Genomic DNA, 22,516 nt, shown 5'->3' with positions numbered 1-22,516 from the left:
GGTAGTTTTTATATCTTTAAATGCTTATTTGAGCATATTTAATGACACGTAGAATGAATGTAGTCTTAGGGTTTTTTCCTGTATTGTGATTTTTTCCAGGGGGGAGTTCCTTATTTTGTGTGTGCTGATTTTTGTTTTCTCATTTTTTACAATAATTCTATGGATCTGTTAATTTTGTTCCTGTTCATGTTTGTGTTCTTTGAGTGTTTTATGTGATTTTAAGTTCAATGGCACCCTCTTCTGTCAATACAGCAAAGTCCAGATAATTTAATAGACTGTTTGGGTGGTAAGCAAAAGGATTATGGATCCTCCAATGTTTTGGTTCCATTTCTATTACAGGGCTGTACATTTTTCCCTTTTACCTCTTTCCCTATCACCACCTAATCTCCAAAGGATACCTCTGCTTTCTTTTTTGCCCTTTCCTTTCCCAAAATCTGTGCATTTTGAAGACCGCCCTCCAAAGCAGGCATACTTTTAAGTCACTTCTCTGTGATTAGGGCTCTGACACCTGAACTTTTTTTTTTTTTTTTTAAGACTTAGGGTGGACTTAGTCTTCTAGAAGGTGCTTTAGGCTTTATATCAATCTCAAGCCCTGTTGCTAGCTCCTCCCTTCCCTCTTTCCCCCCAGTTTCTCTCAGCCTGCCTTTATCAAAGCCTTATGGTAGAACGGGATAGGGCGGGAGCAGTAGAGATTTCATGCTAAGGTTGACACTCTTCTCTTTCTGCTTAATTTTGAAGTTCGGGAACTCTCTGAATTTGCACTGGAGTCATAGTTTTTGTGCATTTTTATTTCCCTTCTCTTTCTGTTGTATCTCAAGGAAATTTTGAGAGGTGGAGACCTAGGCAACAGGCATCGTCTTCAGCTACCTAGAAGTTTACAGTTCTATTTTATTGTATTGGAATTTTCATCTTGTTTCCTCAACTCTAAGAAGCATTTTTTTTCACATTTTAACATTTATGAAATCAGGGTGCATTTTACATTGATGGTGCCTTAACACCTGGATTTATATAGTTTTCTGCCAGTCACCTGGGGGCACTGTTAGTTTGAGACCACTTTAAATTTAAAAGTCTCTGCTTGAGATTTTATTGGGCCACATTGGTGTGAATTCAGGCATCCAAACAGGTTTGGGTTCAAATCCTCAGGATATCTGTACCCCTTCCCAATTCCACCCAGTATGCTGACTGAAGCATGAAAGTTTTCTCGATTTTTCTTTCTGCAGGGCCGAGTTTTGTTTGTTTATTTTGATCACCCTTAAACCGTACATGCAGACCTTTGGGTCCCAGCTGTATGCTGGGGTCTCCTATAAGACTCCCATCTTGGCCATTTTTTCTTTCTTAGAAATACGCGAAATCATGGTGGGGTGTGTCCTAAAAGTATAAACAGAATTGTACAATATGTAGTCTTCCAATATTCTTCTGTTGTCTGGCTTGGGTGTTTGTTTGTTTGTTTGTTGAGACAAGGTCTCACTTAGTTGCCCCGGCTAGAGTGTAGTGGTACAATCATAGCTCATCGTAACCTCAAACTCCTGGGCTCAAGTGATCCTCCCACCTTAGCCTCATGAGTAGCTAGGACTACAGGCATGCATCACCACACCTGGCTAATTTTTTTTTTGAAGAGGTGGGGTCTCATTATGTTGCCCAGGCTGATCTCAAACTCCTGGCCTCAAGCAGTCCTTCCACCTTGACGTCCCAAAGCGCTGAGATTATAGGCATGAGCCACCATGCCCAGCATGTCTGGCTTTTTTTTTTTCCTCCAATATGATGTGTCTAAGATTCATTTTAACATGTTGTAGTTCATTCATTTTTGTTGCTGTATAGTATTCCATTTTATGAATGCCAATTATTCTTTTTACTATAGGTTAACATTTGGGTCATTTCCTATTTGGTACTATGGTTAGCAATGCTGCAGTGAACTTGCTTATACATGTGCCTGGATGTACATAAGCTCTCAGTTTCCACAGTGTATGCATCTAGGATGGAAATGTCTGCATCATAAAGCTATACATATATCCAACTCTAATACATAATGCAAAATGTTTCCAAAGAGCTTGTACTGATTCACACTCTCAGCAGTATTTTTTTTAGAGTTCTTGTTACTCCGCAGTTTACTAACACTTAGCATTCACTTTTTAGCCAGTAATCAAAGTTTTAGTCAATCTGGTGGTGCTATTAATCAGTATTGTGGTATTCGTTCCCACTTTCATGATTAAATAAAGAAGTTGAACATCTTTTCATTTCTTTTTAGCCTCTGGTGATATGCCTATTCAAGTATCCTGCACACGTTTCTATTGTGTTGTCCGCCATTGCTAATTTCCAGTCCCCTGGCTCACCATATCTAAGGTTCATCATTCCGTTGCTTTCTTTTATTTAGTTTTATTGCACCTAAACATATTCCTAAAAGTACTTTATTGTTTTTCTAATTTCATATAAATTATAATTTCATGTGAGTTATAATTTTTATACTTTCATATGAAGGGCATTATGTTGCAGATACTTGGAGATTTCCATTTGCCTAATATTACTGTAGTTTTTTAGAGTTTATATTGTTTAATATTAAGTCTCTAGTCATAATAACACCAGTTTTCTTTTGTTGATATTGCATAGTATGCCTTTTTCCAGACTTTTGCTATTTCTACATTCTTTTGTTTTAGATGTGTCTTTTGTAAACAGCATTTAGTTGGGTTTTTATAGCCTGATGACCTTTGTCTTTAATTGAAGCATTTATTCAATTTACATGTAATATAATTGTTTATATATTTGGGATTGAATTTACCATCTTTACTTTCTTTCCAGACCAAAAAAAAAGAACCTTCAGAGTCTTCAACTGACTGAACACATTCCCAATTTTAGTGCCCTTGTCGTTTAATTCCGTATATTTTTAAATCTCACAAGTCAATATTCATTTAGAGTTGCCCACATTTTCACTATTTTCTTTGCTCTTCATTTCTTTTTAAGCCTCATACCCCTCACCTGAGGCCATTTTCCTCCAACCTAAAGCACATCCTTTAGAACCCCCTTTAATTTGGGTCTGCTGTTAGCAAATGCTTTCAGTTTTATATGAAAATGTCTTCATTTCATCTTCAATTTTGATAGACACTTCACTGGGTATAGAATTCAATACTGGCAGTTATTTTCTTTCTGCACGCCAAGCTAACATCCCACTGTCACTGGCTTCCATTGCTGCTGTTGAGAAGTCAGCTATCAGCAGGGCAGCTGCTCTTTTCATCACGCTATGTGCTTTATCCCGTGACTGGTTTTACAGTACTCTGGTTTTTTCTGGTTTGGGAAAGTTTGTTGTTTTGTTTGTTTTTATTTGTCTGATAAGTCACCACAGTGTGTCTAGGAATGGGTTTCTTTATGTTTATCCTGTCTTGAATTCCTGTTCTGGAATATTCTGGTTCTGGAAGAATCCCAGCCATTATCTCTCCACATAGTGCTTCTCCTGCATTCTCTCTCACTTTCCTTCTAGGGCACTGATTAGGCACATGTCAATATCTTACCATATCCTCTATTTCACTAGATCACTCAGAGTGCTGAGGGGAACAGATAACACACTCAAATTGGTTGAGGTGGAAAATTTAATAAAAGAGCTGTTGGACAAGGGGTAGAGTTTAATGTGACTGACAGGGGAAGGGCCAGTGCCCCAGGAAAAGTAACAATGTTGAGTCATTGCCACCTTCTAGACCTAAAGGGGCAGGGAATGGGAGTGCTCCCAGAACCAAGGATGTCTATATGGCTAGACCACAGGACAGATGGACACAGCAATCCTGTGGCCACCCACAGGGAGAGACTCTGCGGTATAAATACCCTGACTTCCCTCCACTCCCACCTTCTGACCTCCTGCTAGTGCTCACCATTAGCCAAGTCAACTGGAAGCCAAAGGTCAAGAGAGCTTCTTGATGCCGTCTATACAGGTCAGCTTCCTGGGGCATGAGGCAGGATGGGGAAGAGCAGAGATTATATCTGCGGGAGCAAGCGGAAGATATTCAGCACAATTTCTTACTTCCCTTCGGCTTACCCCATATTTGTGTCCCTCATTGCTGAATTCTGTATAATTTATTTTGAGTTATCTTCTAGTTCATTAATTCTCCTTTAACCATGTCAATGTGATGTTAAAGTTTTCCATTGCATTTTTTTTATTTCAGATTTGGTATTTTTTATTTCTAAAATGTCATTTTGGTTCTTTTTCTCGCCTGCTATATCACTTCTAGGTTCCTAGTCCCTGAAGACATTTTTAAGCTTGTCTTTTATTCCTGTATTCATAGTCAAGTATTTGTTTCATAGTTCATGCCTGACAATTCTAAGTTTTCAGGTCTACTTTATTTGTTATTCTTGCTGTATGTTGCCGATGGAGTCTGCCTTTCTCATGTGTCTGATTATCTTTTGACTACATACTGGATGTTGTTTTTGGAAAAAAAAATGTAGGAATGATTTGGGGCCCATAATTAAGGTATTTTCCTCCAACAAAAACAACTTGTCTTTGTCTCTGCCAAGCACCTAAGGATACCTAAGGTAAGCCCGTGATTACCTTAAACCTAATCCAATGCTTTAGGTTCCCTGGATGCCCCCATTCAACTCAAACGTGGCTGAAATTTGCTTGGATTTTTCACACCTGCTTAGGCACCAGTCTGGAAGTGGCCGAGGGTCTCCTATGAGATTAACCATGTTGTGCAGTCTCTGAGCTTAGGTCTCTGTCCCTTCATCCCACAAGGCTGTCAGAACAAAGGATCTAATTTTCCAGAATTGTCAGATGCCCCCAAGGCATCAGTAGCTTTCCTGCTCCCCACCCCTCAGGGTCGTCATATTCCCCACATGTTGGCCTTGCAATTTCTTACAGTCTTGTCATCTCTTTAATACTCTCAGGACCCTTGTTTATATTTTCTTTTTTTTTTTTTCTTTTTGAGACAGGGTCTCACTTCGTCACCCAGGCTAGAGAGCAGTGGCACAATCTCGGCTCACTGCAACCTCTGCCTCCTGGGTTGAAGCTATTCTCCTGCCTCAGCCTCCCAAGTAGCTGGAATTATAGGCACGTGCCACCACACCTAATTTTTGTGTTTTTAGTAGAGATGGGGTTTCATCATGTTGGCCAGGTTGGTCTCGAACTCCTGACCTCAAGTGATCTACCCACCTCTGCCTCCCAAAGTGCTGGAATTACAGGTATGAGCCACCATGCCCAGCCTACATGTTTATATTTTCTCCAACCTTTGTAGTTGTTTTCAGTGGAGGAGCTGATTCAAGTAGCTTAGTGCACCACTACCGGAAGATGAAGAAGTCTTCTCATTCATTTTTTTAAAAAACAGATCTATTGAGCTATAACTCACATACTACACAATTTGTCCATTTAAAGTGTACAATTCAATGGGTTTGGCATATTACATGATTTTTTAATTGTAGTAAAATATGTATAATATAAACTTTGTCATTTTATTCACTTTTAAGTGTATGATTCAGTGGCATTAATTATATTTGCCGTTGTTGCACAGCTATCACCACTGTCTAATTCTAAAACTTTTTTATCACCCCACACAGAAGCTGTGTAACTATTAAATAATAATTCCCCATCTTCCCCTCCCTATAGCCCTTGATAACCTCTAATCTACTTCCTGTCTTATGAATTTGGCTATTCTCAACATTTCATGTAAGTGGAATGATATGATATTTGTCCTTTCGGGTCTGGATTCTTTCCCTCTGCCTAATGTTTTCAAGGTTCATCCATGCCATAGCATGTATCGGAACTTCATTTCTTTTCATTGCTGAATAATAATCCACTGCACGAGTAGGCCACATGTTATTTATCCATTCATCTGTTGATGGACACTCGGGGTGGCCTCCACCTTTGGGCCATCATGAATAACGATGCTGTCAGCATTGGCATACAAGCATGTTCGAGACCCTTCTCTCAGCTATTTTGGGTGTGTACCTAGGAGTGAAGTTTCTGGGCCATGTGGCCGTACTATGTTTAGCTTTTTGAGGAACTGCTGTACCATTTTCCATAGCAACTGCACCATTCTCTATTTTCACCAGCAATGTACCAGGGTTTCTGTGTCTCCACATACGCACCAGCACTTGGTGTTTCTCATCTTGGGGCTGTAGCCATCCTAGGAGGTGTGAAGTGACATATTGTGGTTTTGATTTGTGTTTCCCTGAGCATCGGTTCATGTGCTTATTGGCCATTTGCCTATCTTTTTTGGAGAAATGCCTGTTCAAGCCCTTTCTCCACTTTTGAATTGGGTTGTTTGTCTTTGGGTTGTGACTTGTAGCTCCCATTCCTTCGTAGACCCACATGAACCAGACTTTGTCCACTGCTGCTCCAATAAAATGTTCTTGTCAAGGTCATCAGTAACCTCATGTCACTAGGTCCAATAGTCCATTCTCTGTCCCCACCTTATGTGACCTGTCAGCAGAATTTGACTCAGCCAGTGACTCTCTCCTCCTGGGAACGCTGCCCTCCCCGGCTCTCCTCCTACTTCCCCAGCCACTCCCGCTCAGCCTCCTCCACTGGCTCCTCCTCATCTCCCAGATTTCATAGCCCTGGGGCCACAGGGCTGACCCTTGATCCTCCTCCTCAGCTACACTCAGTTTCATGGTGGCCACATCCATTCCCATTGGCTTCAAATATCCCCTAAATACTGACACCTCTGGCCCAGGCCTCTCCCCCAACCCCCTGACAGCAGCCCTTGGATGTCACACAGGCGTCTCCCACCGACCCAGCCAGGCCACACCCCTGGCCTCCCCCAACCTGCCCCTCCTGCAGGCTTCCCCATGTCACACCTGGTGACTCTGTGCTCCCAGCGTCTCAGGCTGGAATTCTTGATGCCATCCAACTCTTCTCTACACCCACATCCCATCCCCTAGGAAACCCTGCCAGCTCCACCTCCGCCTGTGTCCCTCCCCTGCTGCCACCACCGTAGCCCAGGACACCACCGCCTCTCACCTGCAGTGACTTGCCCACTTCCAGTCGCCCCCCACCCCCAGCCCCATCCTTGAAGAACACACGTAGGCCCATGCCACAACTCTGCATAAAATCCTCCAGTGGTCCCATCTCATTCAAAGCCTCCACAGCAGCCATCAAGGTTGTGCTGTGGCCCCGATGATATCACCGTCTTTCCTCCTCTCCCCTCCCCACTCCACCCCAATGACACTGGCCTTTCTTTCTGTCCCTTGAACACACCAGGAATTGAGCTGTCTCAGGGCTGTCTGTCTGGAAGCTTCTCTCCCCCGCATCACTGCCTGGCTCCCTCCCGATATCCTCAGGGCTTTGCTCAAGTGTCCCCTTCTCAGGGGATGCGTCCCCGACTGCCCTGTCTGAAACCGAAGGCACCCAGACTCTCCCCCTGCCCCGCATGCTGCTTTTTTCTCTTGAGCAGCACTGAGCATCTGGCACACTGCGCTTCCTGCTGTGTCCCACGAGGCTGTCATGCACAGGAGGTCGGGGACTCCTGCCGGTTCCGCCACTGCTTGGTCCCCTGGGACACTGTCTGCACGCAATGGCGCTCGGCTCACACCTGCTGACTGAGGGGCAGGCCCGCCGGCAGCAGAATAGAAACACCCGCCCTCTGGGCATGCACGCTCGCTCGGGGGAGAATCCTCCCGCTTAAGCCTCTTGAGGCAGGCATTGCCCACTACTCTGCGGCCAGGAATCCAAGGCTCAGAGGGGTTAAGTGACTCACCCAAGGTCACACAGCCAGCATGGGGCAGAGTGGGGGTCTGAGCCTAGACCCTTCTGACTCCAAAGACCCGGCTCTTTCCAGCTGGGTGGAAACTCATAGAGTCCTCCGAGCTGCCGCGCCCACCCAGCCAAGGGTCAGATGGTCCTGGAGTGGCTTCCCCAGGGTTTAAAGGGCAGCCGCCCTTGAGTCTGTCTTAAAGCAGGGGTGGGAGCGCATGGAGCCACCCTCCTGTGGTCCTCGCAGCCCCAGCTTCCTCATGCCAGGGGCCCTCCTGCCCCTCAAACCCCTTCCACCCAACACTCAGACCCAAAGACCATTTAGGGCAGTAAACAGGGTCATCGTGGTCACCAGCATCTCAGGGCAATCCAGCTGTCCCTTCCTTCCCTCCAGGCCTCACCGAGCCATGCCCCATGCAACCATGGAAACGCCACAGGACTGGACAGCCCTGGCCTCCAGGCTCCCCAGTTCCAAGACAGGGCCTTGATCAGGACAGGTCTCCTCTCTCGTCCTTAGTGGCCCCATCTACAAACTGTAAAGCACTGTGCTCATGCTAGTGAGGACCTGTCACTTGAAGCAGGTTGGGCCTGAGGAGCTGGGCCCCAGCAAACCCAGACTAGGAGGGAGTAGTCAGGGAAGGCTTCCAGAGGGAAGTGACTTTGTGGTGAGCCCTAAGAGATGAGGGAGAATTAGTCAGGGACAAGGAGTGCTCTAAACACCAGGCCTGCACATGTGGGGGTCCAGAGGAAGGGAAGGAGAGAAAGGGAAGCACAGGCAGGGGCTGGAGGTCAGAGAGCAGAGGGCTTGGAGGCTGTGACTTTGAGTGCCAGCTGGAGCTGTGGTCCGCAGGACCTGGGAGCCAGGGAAGATGACAAGCAGTTGGGAGACAGGGCACATTAGGAAACCTCCAGCATGAGTGAGGAGCTAGCAGAGAGACCCTGAAAGTGCGGAGATCCAGGAGGAGGCTGGTGTGGATGTGAGACCACAGGCAGGGACCAGGGGCCTCCTGTCCAGCCCCCGCCTTGGGCCCCTCCCACACCAACCTGCAATGCTCATATCTGCCCTGAGCCCCATCCCACTAGGGTCCAGCTCAGGGCCTAGCCTAAGTTTGCTGTTCCAGGCACCCAGGCCCTGGTGATGGTGGCCTGCTCATGTGGCTGAGCCCAGCCAGGCCTCGGTGGCAGCACTGCCCTCATATGCCCTCTCTACCCACAGCCACACCTTCCAGCTGTGGAGGGCCCTGGGGGCCGAGCAGCCCACGAGCCACCTGGTGCTGACCACGCTGCTGGCCTGGCTGCAGGAGCGGCCCCTGCCCACCGGTGCCAGCGACAGCAGCCCCTGCCCCAAGAAGACCTACCTGCGCTCGCTGGCTGTGAGTCTCTGCCACCGCCCCGTCAGATACTGGCAGTACCTCGGGCACTCACTCTGTGCCAGGCTGTAGGGGGGCACCCCATATCCAGGCTGCAGACACCCAGTCCAGCCCCAGCCTGGAGGAAAGCCGCCCAGGGCTGACCACACAGGCCCAGCTCCCACCTCCTGGCCGAGGGCTGTGAGCTCCTGTCTGTGAATCAGGACAGTCGTGTCAGTCCCCTGGGCTGGCAAGGGAACTCACTCAGTCACTGTGGGGCAGCCTCAGAGAGGGGCTTCAGGTAGAGGGAAGGGTGTGGACAGAGTTGAGAGCTGTCCCCATGCTTGGGTTCTGGGGAGTCATAGATTCTAGAGGAATCTTAGAGGCTTCCCTCTGCAGCCGCCACCCCCCTGTAGGAAGCCCCTGGTTTTCCTCATAAGACCAGCACTGCTTCCACCCTCCCAGGAGCCATGAGCTCCCCTCCTGGCATGGCCACACCTGTCCCCCTTACCTGGACCCTGGTGAGGCCACAGCTGTGTTGCTGTTTAGAGCTTTCCAGGCTGAGTCCCTGCCCCAAAGGCCCCCCAGCAGTGGCCCAGAGCTCACAGCAGCTCCCCTGCCACCCAGAGCCCCCCAGACAAGCTTCTGCCTGCAGCAGGGGTGTGATGAGGGCTTAACAATGGCAGCCGGTGGGAGAGCACCCCCTTGGCCCAGGGATTTGTTGGCTGGCCGTCCCCATCACCCCCGCCCTGGTCGGCCCTGGGCTGATGCTACCCCCCTACCAGAGGACCACACAGCAGCATGGGTGAGACCCACCCAGGGGTAGCAGGGGAGCCTTCCCTGCACCCCACCACACCGCCAGTTCCTGCCCTCCCCCAGTTGTCACTGCTCAGTGTTGGCCCCACCCTGAGAACATTCTGGACTGAAGGCCCCGGCAGGCACAGCAGGCCTTTGGGATTGGGGGCTGCTATCAGCTGACTCTGCCTTCCAGGGCCATGGGTTCTCCAACTCCCAGGCATCAGGCCCTGCTGTGTGCCAGCCACAGAGCTGAGGGTACCGTGGGACCACACAACACAGGACCTTGCCTTCAAGGCAGCAGAGCAGAGGGCCCAGACACCAGCAGGTCACCCCTCAGACAGGAGCAAAGTGCAGAGGGCAGATGGCGGCATCCAGTGTGCGGTCTGAGGGAGGCCCTGGGTCAAGGTGGAGGTCTGCAGGGGTGTAGAGTGGACAGCATCCAGGTGGACAGCTGGGGGAGGCTGGGGACCACTAGGCCATCCAGCAGCAGCCAGACGCAAGCGGTGGGTCCAGAGGGTGCAAGAGAGGGCCAGGCTGAGGCTGCAGAGGCACAGGGGTCAGGCCCCACAGGGAGGGACAGCATGTGGACACTTAGACTTGGTCCTGAAGAGCTTGCAGCAGGGAGGGACGAGCAAGCTTGGACTTGGCTTTTGTGGGACAGTGGGTCAGAACTCCTGGTCCCGGGACCCAGGGCCTGGGAGCCTCACTCCACGCTTGCCCCCGACAGGCCATGAACATGCTGCATGAGCTGCAGTTTGCCCGGGAGTTCAAGCAGGCTGTGCAGGAGGCCTACCCCAAGCTCTTCGTGGCCCTCCTCACCCAGATGCACTATGTCTTGGAGCTGAACCTGCCCGGGGAGGCCCAGCCCAAGCCGCAGGCCCAGGAGGCGGCCGTGTCCAGCCCCCAAAGGTAAGACTAGAGCCTCCCAGGCCTCCTGGCCCGGCCAGACACACACAGGGTTCCGCAGGCGTCCGAGGGCAAAGACTGTGCTAGCCTCATAGGGCACAGTAACAAAGACACGCACCCCAGGGACTCAAAGCAACATCTCCCAGTGCTGGAGGCCAGAAGTCAAACCAAGGTGTCACCAGGGTGTGCTCCCCTGAAACCTGAGGGGGCCTTCCTCACTGATTCCGGTTCCCAGTGTCTCGTGGCCATGCTGGGTGTTCCTGGGCCTGAGGCTGCACCACGCCCATCTCTGCCCCTGTGGTCACCTGACATTCTCCCTTCTGTGCCAGTGTTTAAATTTCCCCCTTTTTTTTCCAGCTCTGTCAGAATTAAGCTTTCGTTCATGTCTGTTGAGTGGTCCAGCAGTTGAACAGTTAAATTCAGCATCTGAATAAATTTCCCCTTCTTATAAGGGTACCAATCACTGGGTTAGGGCCCCACCCTAACGACCTCAACTTGATAACGTCTGCAAAGACCTTCTTTCCAAATAAGGTCACAGTCACGGGTACCGTTGGTTGACTTCAATATATCTCTTTTCGGGGGGACACAGTTCAACCCACAACAGTGATGAACCCGAGCCCCAGCCACGGCCAGGCCCACAGGGGCTGTGGACAGCACCTGCAGGCAGGTGTTCGTCCCGCTTACCTGTCACCTGAGGGTGCTTGGCAGTAGAGATATTTAGTGTCACTGCCATACAGGGACCCCAAGGGGACAGCAGTTACCAAGAGCACCTATGCAGTGAGCCACATCTTACCCCAATGGGCTTCCTGCGAGGACTCGAGATGAATGTCATTGTCCCTGCTCTACAGATGAGGCAACTGAGGCTCAGAGAGGGTCAGAGGCTTCCCCTGGGCCACACAGCACATCCATGCAGAGGCGAACTGGGCTCACCCATGGGAGCAGATGCCTTTCCAGGCCCTCTTAGGCATCTCATTGGTCCTCAGCACATGCCCGGACTGACATCATGGCCAGTTGCCCGCTCCCCCGCCCGCCGTATTCTGGCCTCAGTAGGGCTGGCTGCCTTCACCTTCCCTCTGCACCAGGTCATATTTCCAAAAATCCAATAAGCAAGTCTTTAAAAACTGCTGGGGCCGACTCTTTTCATTTGTTTGTATTATGATGTGCGTCACGCAATTTGTCAGTTTTAACAGCTCTCCCCAAGGCAAGTCACTTAAAAAAAAATGCCACTTCTTCTCATCTTGCCTCTGAATTCGAATGTGCATGAAGTTCCTTTTTTATTCAGTTCAACCATGCAAAATGCATGAATCTTTCCTAATAAGCTAATAAAACCTTCTCCTCCCGGAACGTGGGAGGGTTGGGAGAAAGCCTCACCCCGTCTGCTCCTCCCCCTGCTGGAATGTTCTTCCCCCAGCCATCCTGCCTCTGCAGGCTCTGCTCACCCGCACCTCGCTGAGGCCTCCCCCACCACCCTCTAAAATAGCAGCCCCTTCGGCGCCTCCCACCCTCTGCTGCTTTATTCTCTCCGCAGCACCGCCATCAGCTACCATCTGTGATCTGCGCCTTTTACCTGCTTTACTGCCCGCACCCATAGACTGGAAGGTCCCGAAGAGCCAGAGACATCTGTCTGTCTCTCGTGGGCTCCCCATACAGCAAGGACGTCTGTCTGTCTCACTGGGGGCTCCCCATACAGTGGGAATGTCTGTCTGTCTCACTGGGGGCTCCCCATGCGGCTGAGACATCTGTTTCTCGCGGGTTCCCCCACCAGCAAGGACGTCTCTCTCTCTCTCGGGCTCCCCATACAGCTGGGACGTCTGTCTGTCTCTCTCCGGCTCCCCATATAGCAGGGACGTCTGCCTCGCGCGTGGCCACGGGTGGTTTCTGCTCAGGCCGCTCCGCTGGCCCCTCTCCGGGCAGGTTCTCCTGGACCCCTGGAGGTGGCTCCTGCAGCCCCCGCAGCCCCAAGAGGAAAAACTCTCACCACGGGCACAGTCCTGGGCTCTGATTGGCCTAGCTTGGCTCACATACCCACTCCTGAACCAATCACCTTGGCCACAGGGGCCTGTGCGGCTCTGATTGGCCAGGCCTGGCTCCTACGCCCTCCAGGGAGCGGGATGGCCCCAGGTCTCTTCGACCACGGCGAAGGGGCCCAGGCTCCGGTTGCCAAACCAGCAGCCACGCCACCCAGCGCCACCACGGAGCTAGGGAGGAAGGGAGGCCTGAGAGCAGAGTGTCACCCAGGTGTATCCCGGTGACTCAGGGTCTCAGGTCCCTGCCAGGCTGCTGTGGCACTGTCAAGGTGGGGACAGAGGCCCAGAAGGACATCCGGATGAGCAGTGCTGAGTAGCCACTGTCTCTGCATGCCCAAAACGGCGGGGGCAGCACAGGACCATGGGGCAGCAGGCGAGTCTTGAGGCCTGATGGGGCCAGCCCTGGGCCTCTGAAGTTCTCATGTCCTGCTTAGATGGGCAGGCCTCTGGGACCAGGAAGCAGCGAGTGGGGTTGAGCAGGGCACCCTTCCCCGGGCAGGACTGCAACAGGTGCTGCCAGGCCTGCCAGAGGGACTTCCCTCTCCCCTGCTCCTCCACTAATAAAGCCTTTTCCTTAGAGATGTTTCCTGCGTTGGTCAGTTCTCAGCTGGGACCTCCTCCAGCCATTCTCCACCCTGCCCCACAAAGGAATTCTCGTTGTTCTCACATGTCATCCATGTGAGCCAACTCTATTTAATTCGAATGGGCTACATCGTTTCTCTTTATTTCGAAGGCACTCATCATTCTCACCCTCATCTCATCTTCATCTTTCCCTCTATCCCCTGGGGATTTGGGGCCAAAGGCTTGTGATCAAAAGAAGAGGAGGAACTTCACACCCATTAGGTTGGCTACTGTCCAAAAAAAAATCAGAAAATGAGTGTTGGCGAGGATGTGGAGAAATCAGAAGCCTTGTGCACTGTTGGTGGGAATGTAAAACAGCACAGCTGCTTTGGAATAGAGTATGGAAGTTCCTCCAAAAATTAAATATAGAATTACCATATGGCCCAGGAATTCCACTAATGGGTGTACACCCAAAAGAAAGGAAAGCAGGCACCTGGGACAGATATTTGTACACCCTGCTCACAGCAGTGTTACTCACGATAACCAAAAGGTAGAAGCAACACAAGTGTTCATCAATGGGTGAATTAGAATAAGCAGTGTGGTCCATCCATACAATGGAATACTACTCAGCCTTGAAAAGGAAGGAAATTCTGATGCTACAACATGGATGAACCTTGAGCACATTCCGCTGAGTCAAATACTGTGTGAGTCCACTTACTTAAGGTCCATGAGTAGCCAAATCTACAGAGACAGAAAGTAGAATGCTGGGTGCCAGAGGCTAGATGGAGGGAGAATGGGGAGTTAATGTTTAATGGGGACAGAATTTCAGTGTGGGAAGATGAGAACATTCTGGAGATGGATGGTGGTGATGGTTGCATAATATTATGAATGTGCTCAATGCCACTGACCTGTACACTTAAAATGGTAAATTTTATGAGATGTGCATTTTACCACAATTAAAAATAAAAATAAAACCAGAAGAGGAGGAGGTAATGGGAGAGGGAAGAGGGTCTCATGGACCCTCAGGCTGGGGAGGAGTGTGGAGAGCCGAGGGGCTTTGCCTCCTCTTTCTCAGGTGCCTTTGCCCTCTCCGGGGCCAGAGTGGGGAAAGGAGTGTTGGTCGAGTATGGGACAGGCATCACTGGGATGCCAAGTGTCCAAAGAGGCTGAAGGCAGGCAGCGACGTTGGGACCAGCAGGAACGGAGGATGGTTCCTTGAGTCCACGGCGAGGCACAGACTCCAGGGGCTCCACCTTCATCGGTCTTGGGGCTATGTATGGATTTCAGGAGACACATGTCCTTGAGCATTGCCGGGGATCCTGGCTGGAGGTGGTTTTGCGTTCCATGGACCTGTAGGGCAGTTGGGCACGGATTCCCAAGAATGCTGAATCAGCCCATCTTTCTGGAAGCCCTGCTGGGGCTGCAGGGACAAGGCAATCTTGAAGAACAAGCCAACACAGTGCCCAAGAAGTCACAGGACCAGAAGCTTCTGGAGTCCTCCCAGAGCAAACAAAATGTCACTCCCCCCACCAAGTCCCCTTCTTCTGAAAATCATTGTTGCATTGTGGCTGAGGCCAGTGACCTGGAAAATGCTGCCTCTTTTTATGACACAGCTTGGGGCGAGAGGACAAGCCAGCTGGCATTTGGATTGGCACTGTCAGAACTTTCACGGATGGCATTTCATCATTTGACACTCGGTTTTGCAAATCTGCTCAGAAACGTGCCTGGTCCAAGCTGACAACCTCGTCCGGGCATGCTCACACATCCAGGGTGATGCACTTACACTGACCGAGCACAGGGGCCAGGGCGGGGGTGTGTGGCCGGAACAGTGAGACACGCCAGCAAGCCAGGGCCATCTCATGTTTCATGGGCCTGCATTCTGGGGCTTTCTACCTGTGCCCCAGGGACTGCATTCAGTGACAGTGACATCCTGTGACAGTGACATCACTGGCAGGTTTGGAGCCAGGGCCCAGCTTGACCCCACCTCTGTGCCCTTGGCCAGGCTGTGTGACAGGACTGCTCCCTCCTCTGCTGAAGGACAGCGACAGTAGAGGGCCACCTCAGGCTGGGCAGGTGACGCACCGTCCATGGTACCTGGCAACTACCAAGCACACGATGACACCACAAGCCATGCACAGCATCTTTCTCCATCACTCACAAGCGAGGGCTGGTGCTGCGGGTTTCTCCGTGTCCTCTGAGGGCAGGAATCTCGGGAGTGGAGAATGGACACTCGCTGGGCTCCGCTAGGCCACACACCCTGACTTTCCTGCGCCCTCGCCCACTGCTACCCTCTGTACTCTTTGCCCATATTTAAACGCTGCCATCCTCGAGCTGAAGGGCAGGTGTCCTTCAGCAGAGTGCCCCTCCCTAGAAGGGCATCCCCTGGTCTCCTGCCCAAGCAAGGCCCGGGGTCTGACTGGGCACATGCCGCCCCCCCGTGCTTGGCCCAGCTCCGCCAATCCTAGGTCCCAGCATTTCCGCATAAAACAGGGCAGGAGAGAGCAGCCCCGGGGGGCCTCAGTGATGCCAGGCATAGGAACCAGAACGTGCCTTTCTATCTGGGTCAGCTGGGCACCCTTCCCAGGGCAGGGGGTGGCCCAGGGGGCCGCTTGTGGCCTGAGGCAAGCCCTGAGTCCCCTCTGCTCAGCTGCAGCACGTCACTGGAGGCACTGAAGAGCCTGCTGTCCACCACGGGGCACTGGCATGACTTTGCCCACCTGGAGTTGCAGGGATCCTGGGAGCTCTTCACCAGCATCCACACCTACCTGAAGGGCGTGGGCCTCCTTGCCAGGTACGGTGGGGCCAGGACAGGTCGAGGCAGCCTGCTTCAGGCCACGCCCATCCAGGGGACTGGGTATCCGGACTGCTGTGACAGGACACGGCCCCCTGCCCCCAGTCACAGGCACACGCTCAGAGCCTGTTGATGCAGTGTCTTCCCCCAGCCCTCACCCTGGCCTGTGACCTTCTAGGGAACAAGGGCTGTGCCTGCTTCTCTGTCTCCCGCATGTCCAACCCAAGCCTGGCACGCAGTGGGCAGCCAGTGGGTGCAAGGGGAGTGGGAACGTGCCTGCCACATCGGGACGCTCTGGGACACCAGCCCCGATGAGATGGGCGGGGGCAGGAGGGTGGGCTCTGAGCAGTGACCGCCAGCCCAGGCCCACCCCTGCAGGGCCATGGTGCAGAACCACTGCAAGCAGATCACAGCGGTGCTGCGTCAGCTGCTGCCCAGCCTGCAGAGCCCAGAGGAGCGTGAGAGGAAGGTGGCCATCCTCATCCTCACCGAGGTAGAGATGCAGGCCGGCAGGGAGCACCTCAGATGCCTGAGCCTCCTCCTCCAGCCTCCTTGACACCCCAGCAGAACCCATGCCAGAGCTCGCCCTGACCGGGGAGGCTACCTAGACAGACCCCTCGTATTCCTGCCTTCCCACTCTCAGCCCTCGGAGGGGGGCTGCAGCCTTTGGGGACCTGTCTCCCCACTCGGCCCTTCCTGGCACAATCCCTGCAGAGTTGAAGGGGCACTGGGTGCAGACTCAGGCAGGTCCACGCTCCAACTTCAGCCCTGTCCTGCCTGTGGGACTCCGGGTGAAGCCAAAGGGGAACGGGTAGAAGCAGATGCCGCTGGGTGTGGCACACTTTGGAGCTGCAAGCTCAGGCAGGGGTGGGACTGGGGCGAGGAGGGTGCTGTTTCCATAACTGACACTAGTAGGGGAACCCAAGCGAAAGCCTCATGCCAGCTCCCACCCACCAGCTGCCTAGGCCGCCCTCCATGGGAGCTCTACCCCCAGGTGCCCCACAAGCCCGGCTCTTGATAAAAGCGAGGCCTTGCCTCGCTGTGTGACCTTAGGCAAGGCCCTTTCCCTTTTGGGGGCTCAGTTTCCCCAGCTGTACATTGAGGGGTTGAACCAGGTGGGTTTCAAATACTTGTTCACCAAGATACCCAGAGGGCACTGGTCAACCTCCCTCCCTGAAACTCCCACCAGACTCCGGTCCTAGAGCCCCAGCCCTCAACACAGATGCAGGCGCCTCAAAAAAGAGTGACCTGCCTGCCCTCCCGGGGGCCACCCCAGTTCCTCTACAGCCCTGCCCTGCTGGAGGTGCTTCCCAAACAAGCTGCCTTGACCGTGCTGGCACAAGGCCTCCGCGACCCCAGCCCCGAGGTCCGCGTGTTGAGTCTGCAGGGCCTAAGCAACATCCTCTTCCACGCAGATAAGGTAATGGCTCTCGGGCACTGTGGCTGGTGCACACCCGACCCCACAGAACAGCCGGTGCACCGGGTGTAGGCAAGGGCCACTGGGTTGGAATCCTGGCTCTGTCACTTCAGGTGGTGTGGCTTGGGACACCTGACTCCACCTCTCTGGGCCTGTTTCCTCATCTGTAGAATGCGGCAGGTTGTGGGAGGGGTCAAAGTGTCTATTCCCCGGACACAGAGTCTCCTCCACACCTGAAAGAGAGAGGGGCCTTGTTGCAGACCTCCAGGTGGTCACTGTGAAGCCCGCCAGATGGCATCCCAGAGCTCACCCAGAGAGGACAATGCCCTCTGAGAATCTTATGAATGGGTCTCCCCAACCCATTGCTGACTTCTCCAGTCCCAACCAATTCTACCTCAACACCATAATAACCCATATCCCATCACGGACAGCTGTGGGAGGGAAGGCCTGCGATGCCGCCTTTGGGGGATCGGCCTTACCCCAGCTACAGCCCCCCATTTAACTGACATCGCCCTTGCTGTGGGGGCCCAAGGCACCATGCAGTAGTTAAGAGTGCAGGCCCTGGACCTATCCCCGCTCCAGCACCTTCTAGCTGGGAGGCTTTGTCAGCTCTCCAGGCCTCAGTGACCACATCTGTAAAATGAGAGCAGTAATAATGCCTGCCTCTTGTGGTAGGCAGGTCATGAGTGCCATGCAGAGACCAGTCCCTGGCACGTGGTCAGCCCTAGGGGCCATGGCTGGCAGCAGCAGCAAACTTCCTGCCTGGCTGACTCTGCACCATGAAAATGCTGAGTTAGAGGCAGACGTTTTCTCACCTGATCAGGAAGTGTGGAGCCTTAGCCTCCCCTCATCCACCCCAGGGCTGCATTAAGACCCCAGAGGGAAGGCGACATGCCCAGCCCCCATTTCTGTTGCTGTTGGAGGAGGCTGTTATAAACATAAATATTTTCAGGGCTTATGGGAGAAAAGTGTCATCATGGGAAGGCAGCAGAAGGGGCCATTTCCAAAGAGATCCCAGTCATTTGCCTAGCAGACTAGTTCACTCTGATTCTGTTCCAATCACAGGCCTCCACATGGTTAAGAAGACTGACCTCCATTAGGGTCACAGTTGGCAAAGCCCTTTGCATTGTGCATGATGCATAGTAGGTGCTTAATGGAAGATGGAGACTAGATAGCACTTCCTCATTGATCTGTTCATCCCTCCATCCTTCATCCATCCACCCACCCACCCATTCATCCAGCTATTCACCTACCCATCCATTCATCTCTCCATCCATGCCTCCATCCATCCACCCACCCATTCATCTTCCCATCTGTCTATCCATTGATCCCTCCATCCATCCATCCACCCACCCATCCACATACCCATTCATCCCTCCACCCATCCATCCATCCAGCCAACCATCCACTCACCCATTCATCCAGCTATTCACTTACCCATCCATTCATCTCTCCATCCATGCCTCCATCCATCCAACCACCCATCCAATTATTTACCTACCTATCCATCCACTCACCCATTTATCCCTCCACCCATGCCTCCATCCATCCACCCACCCATTCATTCCTCCATTCAACAATCCATCCATCCAACCATCGACCCACCCATTCATCTCTCTATCCATGCCTCCATCCATCTACCCACTCATCCACCCACATACATCCCTCCACCCACCCACTTGTTCCTTGGGTCCTTCATCTATGACTCATTCTTGCATTATTTATTTTGTTCATTCTTTATATGTCTATTCATTCACCCAATCAGTTATTCACGTTTGCTCCCTCATTCATTCATTCATTCATTCATTCATTCAGTGTTCAGTTATCTGTGCACCAAATGTTCTCTCAGGCAGGGAGATGATCAGTAGGAAGTTTCCATGTGCCTCCTCTGTACCCTGCACTGAATACAGGGAATACATAAAGGCAAAGAAGGGCCCTGCTAGATCAGGAGGACCAGGTCCAGAGAAGAGGGAATGGCTCCCCGCCTGGCATCAGGTGGGATGTGGACAAGCAGCCACAGCAGGCCAGAGGAGACAGGCCCCGAGAGCACTGCCAGCCAGGGAGGCCTGCCGGCTTGGGGATGGGCAGGCTGAACCAGGTGTGGCTGGGGCAAGCCACCCCACTCCACTCTAACTGAGCGGAAATACGCCATGCTATGCATTTTTATTTTCTTTTCTCACCATTTCCATTACAATTTCATTCTGTTGTCTTGTTCTGACCTGGCCAGAACCCTGGTCTTCGAACACTGGCTGCAAACATAGATGCTCAGAAAGTGTGACTGTTGAATGACTCACTTGCTGAAAATGAATTTAATATTTTCAAAGCAAACAGCTAGAAAGCCAAAAAAGTTGCTTTAAACTTGTTTAAAAGTTGTAAAAATCACTCTGGTTTGCACACAAGTCACTGCTAAGGGGCCCAATGGCAGGAAACATCCATTGGTGGGCACACTGCTTTCTGACCATTCATCCTGATAACTCAGAACTCACTGCAAACACGCAATCAAGTGGAGAAGACAGAACTGGCTGAAAATTAATTTAAAAAAAAAAACAAGTCGAATGTGTTGGCTCACGCCTATAATCCCAGCACTTTGGGAGGCCAAGGCGGGTGGATTGTTCAACTCCAGGAGTTTGAGACCAGCCTAGGCAACATAGTGAGACCCCATCTCTACAAAAAAAAAAAAAAACCAGCCAGGTGTGGTGGCACACACCTGTAGACCCAGCTACTCAGGAGGCTATGTTGGGAGGATTGCTTGAGCCTGGCAGGTCAAGGCTGCAGTAAGCTATGATCACACCACTGTACTCCAGCCTGGGTGACAGTGTGAGACCCTGTCTCAAAAAAGAAAAGAGGCCGCCCTGTCCAGGCCACGCAACTCCTGGTGGACAAAGCCCAGGTAGGGGCACAGCTCCCCATGGTGGGCAGGGCCAGGCCGGGACCCGCAGCTCCCCATGGCTGGCAGGGCCAGGCCGGGACCCACAGCTCTGAATCACCACCCCCCACCCTGCCCCCTGGTGCAGATGGGGTGAGGGGGTCAAGTGGGAGGACGAGGCGGAGCATGGGGCCAGCGGGTCCTGGTGCTCTCCGCCCACCAGCCACCACTGCCCCCAGGGAAGCCTGCTCCAGGGACAGCTTCGGCCCTTCCTCGACGGCTTCTTCCAGAGCAGCGAGCAGGTGATCGTGTGCATCATGGGCACCGTGTCAGACACGCTGCACCGCCTGGGCGCGCAGGGCGCAGGGAGCCAGAGCCTCAGTGTTGCCATCAGCGCACGCTCCTTCTTTAATGATGTGAGCACTGGGGCAGGGCGGGGCTACCTCCTGCTCACGCCCTCCAGGACCCTCCTCCCAACCCAGCTCCCTTCCTCTGCCAAAGGGGGGACCCCAAGCTGCAGGCAGGGAGGCCCAGGCCCAGGGGAGCTGCCCGCTTGTGGCCCTCGGTTGAGGTGAGCACTCTGCAGGTGGGCTGGGTGGGCCCCTGGTGCTCACCCCTTCTCCACAAGGCTGAACTAGTTCTCATGTTCAGTCTCCAAGTGCACTGGTCTCTGGCCCCACAACAGGCTACCCAGATTAACTTTCTGACATGTCAGCACGGTTAGCGTGGCTGTTTTTCCTTCACTGGGGAATCTGGGGGATAGGCGCCCCTCAAATGCATTCATGAGGCCTCGGCTGCCAGGATGCAGTTGTGGGTAGAAGGGAGATGTGATTCTTACGTCCTCAGGGACACCAGAGAGCCCTGTGTGAGTGGGGAGCCCCAGCCCTTCCCCAGGAGCCGAGAGCCTGGGTGAAGGAATCCTGCAGAAGGAACTGAGTTGCACCCCTACAAGGTGTGGGGTCCCAACTTGGACCAAAGCTGGGACCCCTAGACAGGTCTGGCCATGCCTCTGAGCCTCTGCCTTGCAGGAGCGGGATGGGATTCGGGCGGCAGCCATGGCACTGTTCGGGGACCTGGTGGTGGCCATGGCAGACAGGGAGCTGAGCGGCCTGCGGACTCAGGTGCACCAGAGCATGGTGCCCCTGCTCCTGCACCTGAAGGACCAATGCCCAGCTGTTGCCACGGTCAGTGCCCACCCCAGGAAAGGCAGGTGATAGGCCTTCACCTTGGCCAGGGCTGGGGCCCACACGAGGCCAGGGTATGGGGCAGATGGATGGCAGTAGCGCTGCCTGAGAGTTGGGGGAGCTCCCACGGGGCAGCAAGTGGCGGGCAGAGGGTCTGGCCACCTGCACTGCTTTCTCTGACCACAGTTGGCCTGCCCGCTCCCCCACTGTGCACACACATGCGAGCGAGGCTTGCCATCGACGCGGCAGGACCCGGTCTTTTCTGCTCACTGCTATGCCCCCAGTGCCTGTAACGGGGCGGGGGGTCCAGCAGCTCACAGAGCTTGTGTGAATATGGACTGTGCCCTGCCTGCTGTGCCAGCACACGCCCTGTGCACAGCCCACGAAGTCAGAGCTTGGCCTCGTGGGTCTCCCTGCCATGGGGAAAAGGATACGCGGCAACCACGGAAGGGGCAGAGCCAGGGCCGCGGGCAGGCCAGCCTGGGCTCCGGGGGCCAGGTGCTGTTGCCAGGGTCAGGGAGGCTTGCCGAGGGGCACAAGCAGGACAGAACCAGGGAACACCCGCACAGCAGGCTGCTTCCAGTGCCCATGGAGGCCTGTGGTCTCTAGAGGAAAGGGCTCAGACACGAGCGGTGGGTGACCCTCCACGCCTGTCCCTGCAGCAGGCCAAATTCGCCTTCTACCGCTGTGCTGTGCTGCTCCGCTGGCGGCTACTGCACACCCTCTTCTGCACGCTGGCCTGGGAGAGGGGCCTTAGCGCCCGCCACTTCCTCTGGACCTGCCTGGTGAGAGGCCTGGGATCGGTGGGCAGGAACAGGGCCAGGGAGTGGGGGGGACCAGACTTGTGGCTCCCCCATTCACTCCCATCTCACACACAGCTGCTATGGCAGCTCCAGGGACTGGGCAAGGCAAGCTGGGGCTGGAGGACCCTGGTATCCCCAGGGCCCCCCA

General features: G+C 53.1%; 1 protein-coding gene, 1 long non-coding RNA gene and 1 other non-coding gene across 11 annotated transcripts in view; 1 reads left to right on the top strand and 2 right to left on the bottom strand.

Moving 5' to 3' along the window:
- Positions 1-22,516, top strand: part of LOC129042357 (maestro heat-like repeat family member 5) — a 78,885-nt gene that overhangs the window by 53,996 nt on the left and 2,373 nt on the right. For 5 of the 9 annotated variants that reach the window (XM_054498246.2, XM_054498244.2, XM_054498245.2 and 2 more), the window contains 8 exons: positions 8,883-9,039; positions 10,541-10,722; positions 15,955-16,098; positions 16,477-16,591; positions 17,375-17,518; positions 20,621-20,797; positions 21,410-21,565; positions 22,228-22,350. In XM_054498246.2, the coding sequence (XP_054354221.2) occupies positions 8,883-9,039; positions 10,541-10,722; positions 15,955-16,098; positions 16,477-16,591; positions 17,375-17,518; positions 20,621-20,797; positions 21,410-21,565; positions 22,228-22,350 (1,198 nt within the window). The remainder of the gene's footprint in view (positions 1-8,882; positions 9,040-10,540; positions 10,723-15,954; positions 16,099-16,476; positions 16,592-17,374; positions 17,519-20,620; positions 20,798-21,409; positions 21,566-22,227; positions 22,351-22,516) is intronic. The other 4 variants (XM_054498250.2, XM_054498249.2, XM_054498251.2 and 1 more) reach the window with 2 other exon arrangements.
- Positions 11,077-11,151, bottom strand: LOC129043324 (small nucleolar RNA SNORD5). The gene has a single exon (XR_008504415.1). It is a non-coding gene; the product is annotated as a small nucleolar RNA SNORD5 (small nucleolar RNA).
- Positions 19,806-22,357, bottom strand: LOC134740050 (uncharacterized). The gene is made up of 3 exons (XR_010127308.1): positions 20,996-22,357; positions 20,223-20,340; positions 19,806-20,037 (listed from the first exon to the last, which is right to left on the bottom strand). It is a non-coding gene; the product is annotated as an uncharacterized LOC134740050 (long non-coding RNA).

This window comes from Pongo pygmaeus, chromosome 7, assembly GCF_028885625.2.
Source record: "Pongo pygmaeus isolate AG05252 chromosome 7, NHGRI_mPonPyg2-v2.0_pri, whole genome shotgun sequence".
In the NCBI taxonomy this organism is placed as follows: Eukaryota; Metazoa; Chordata; class Mammalia; order Primates; family Hominidae; genus Pongo; species Pongo pygmaeus.
The sequence above is the reverse complement of the archived record's forward strand: the minus strand, read 5'-3'. Positions and strand labels throughout refer to the sequence as shown.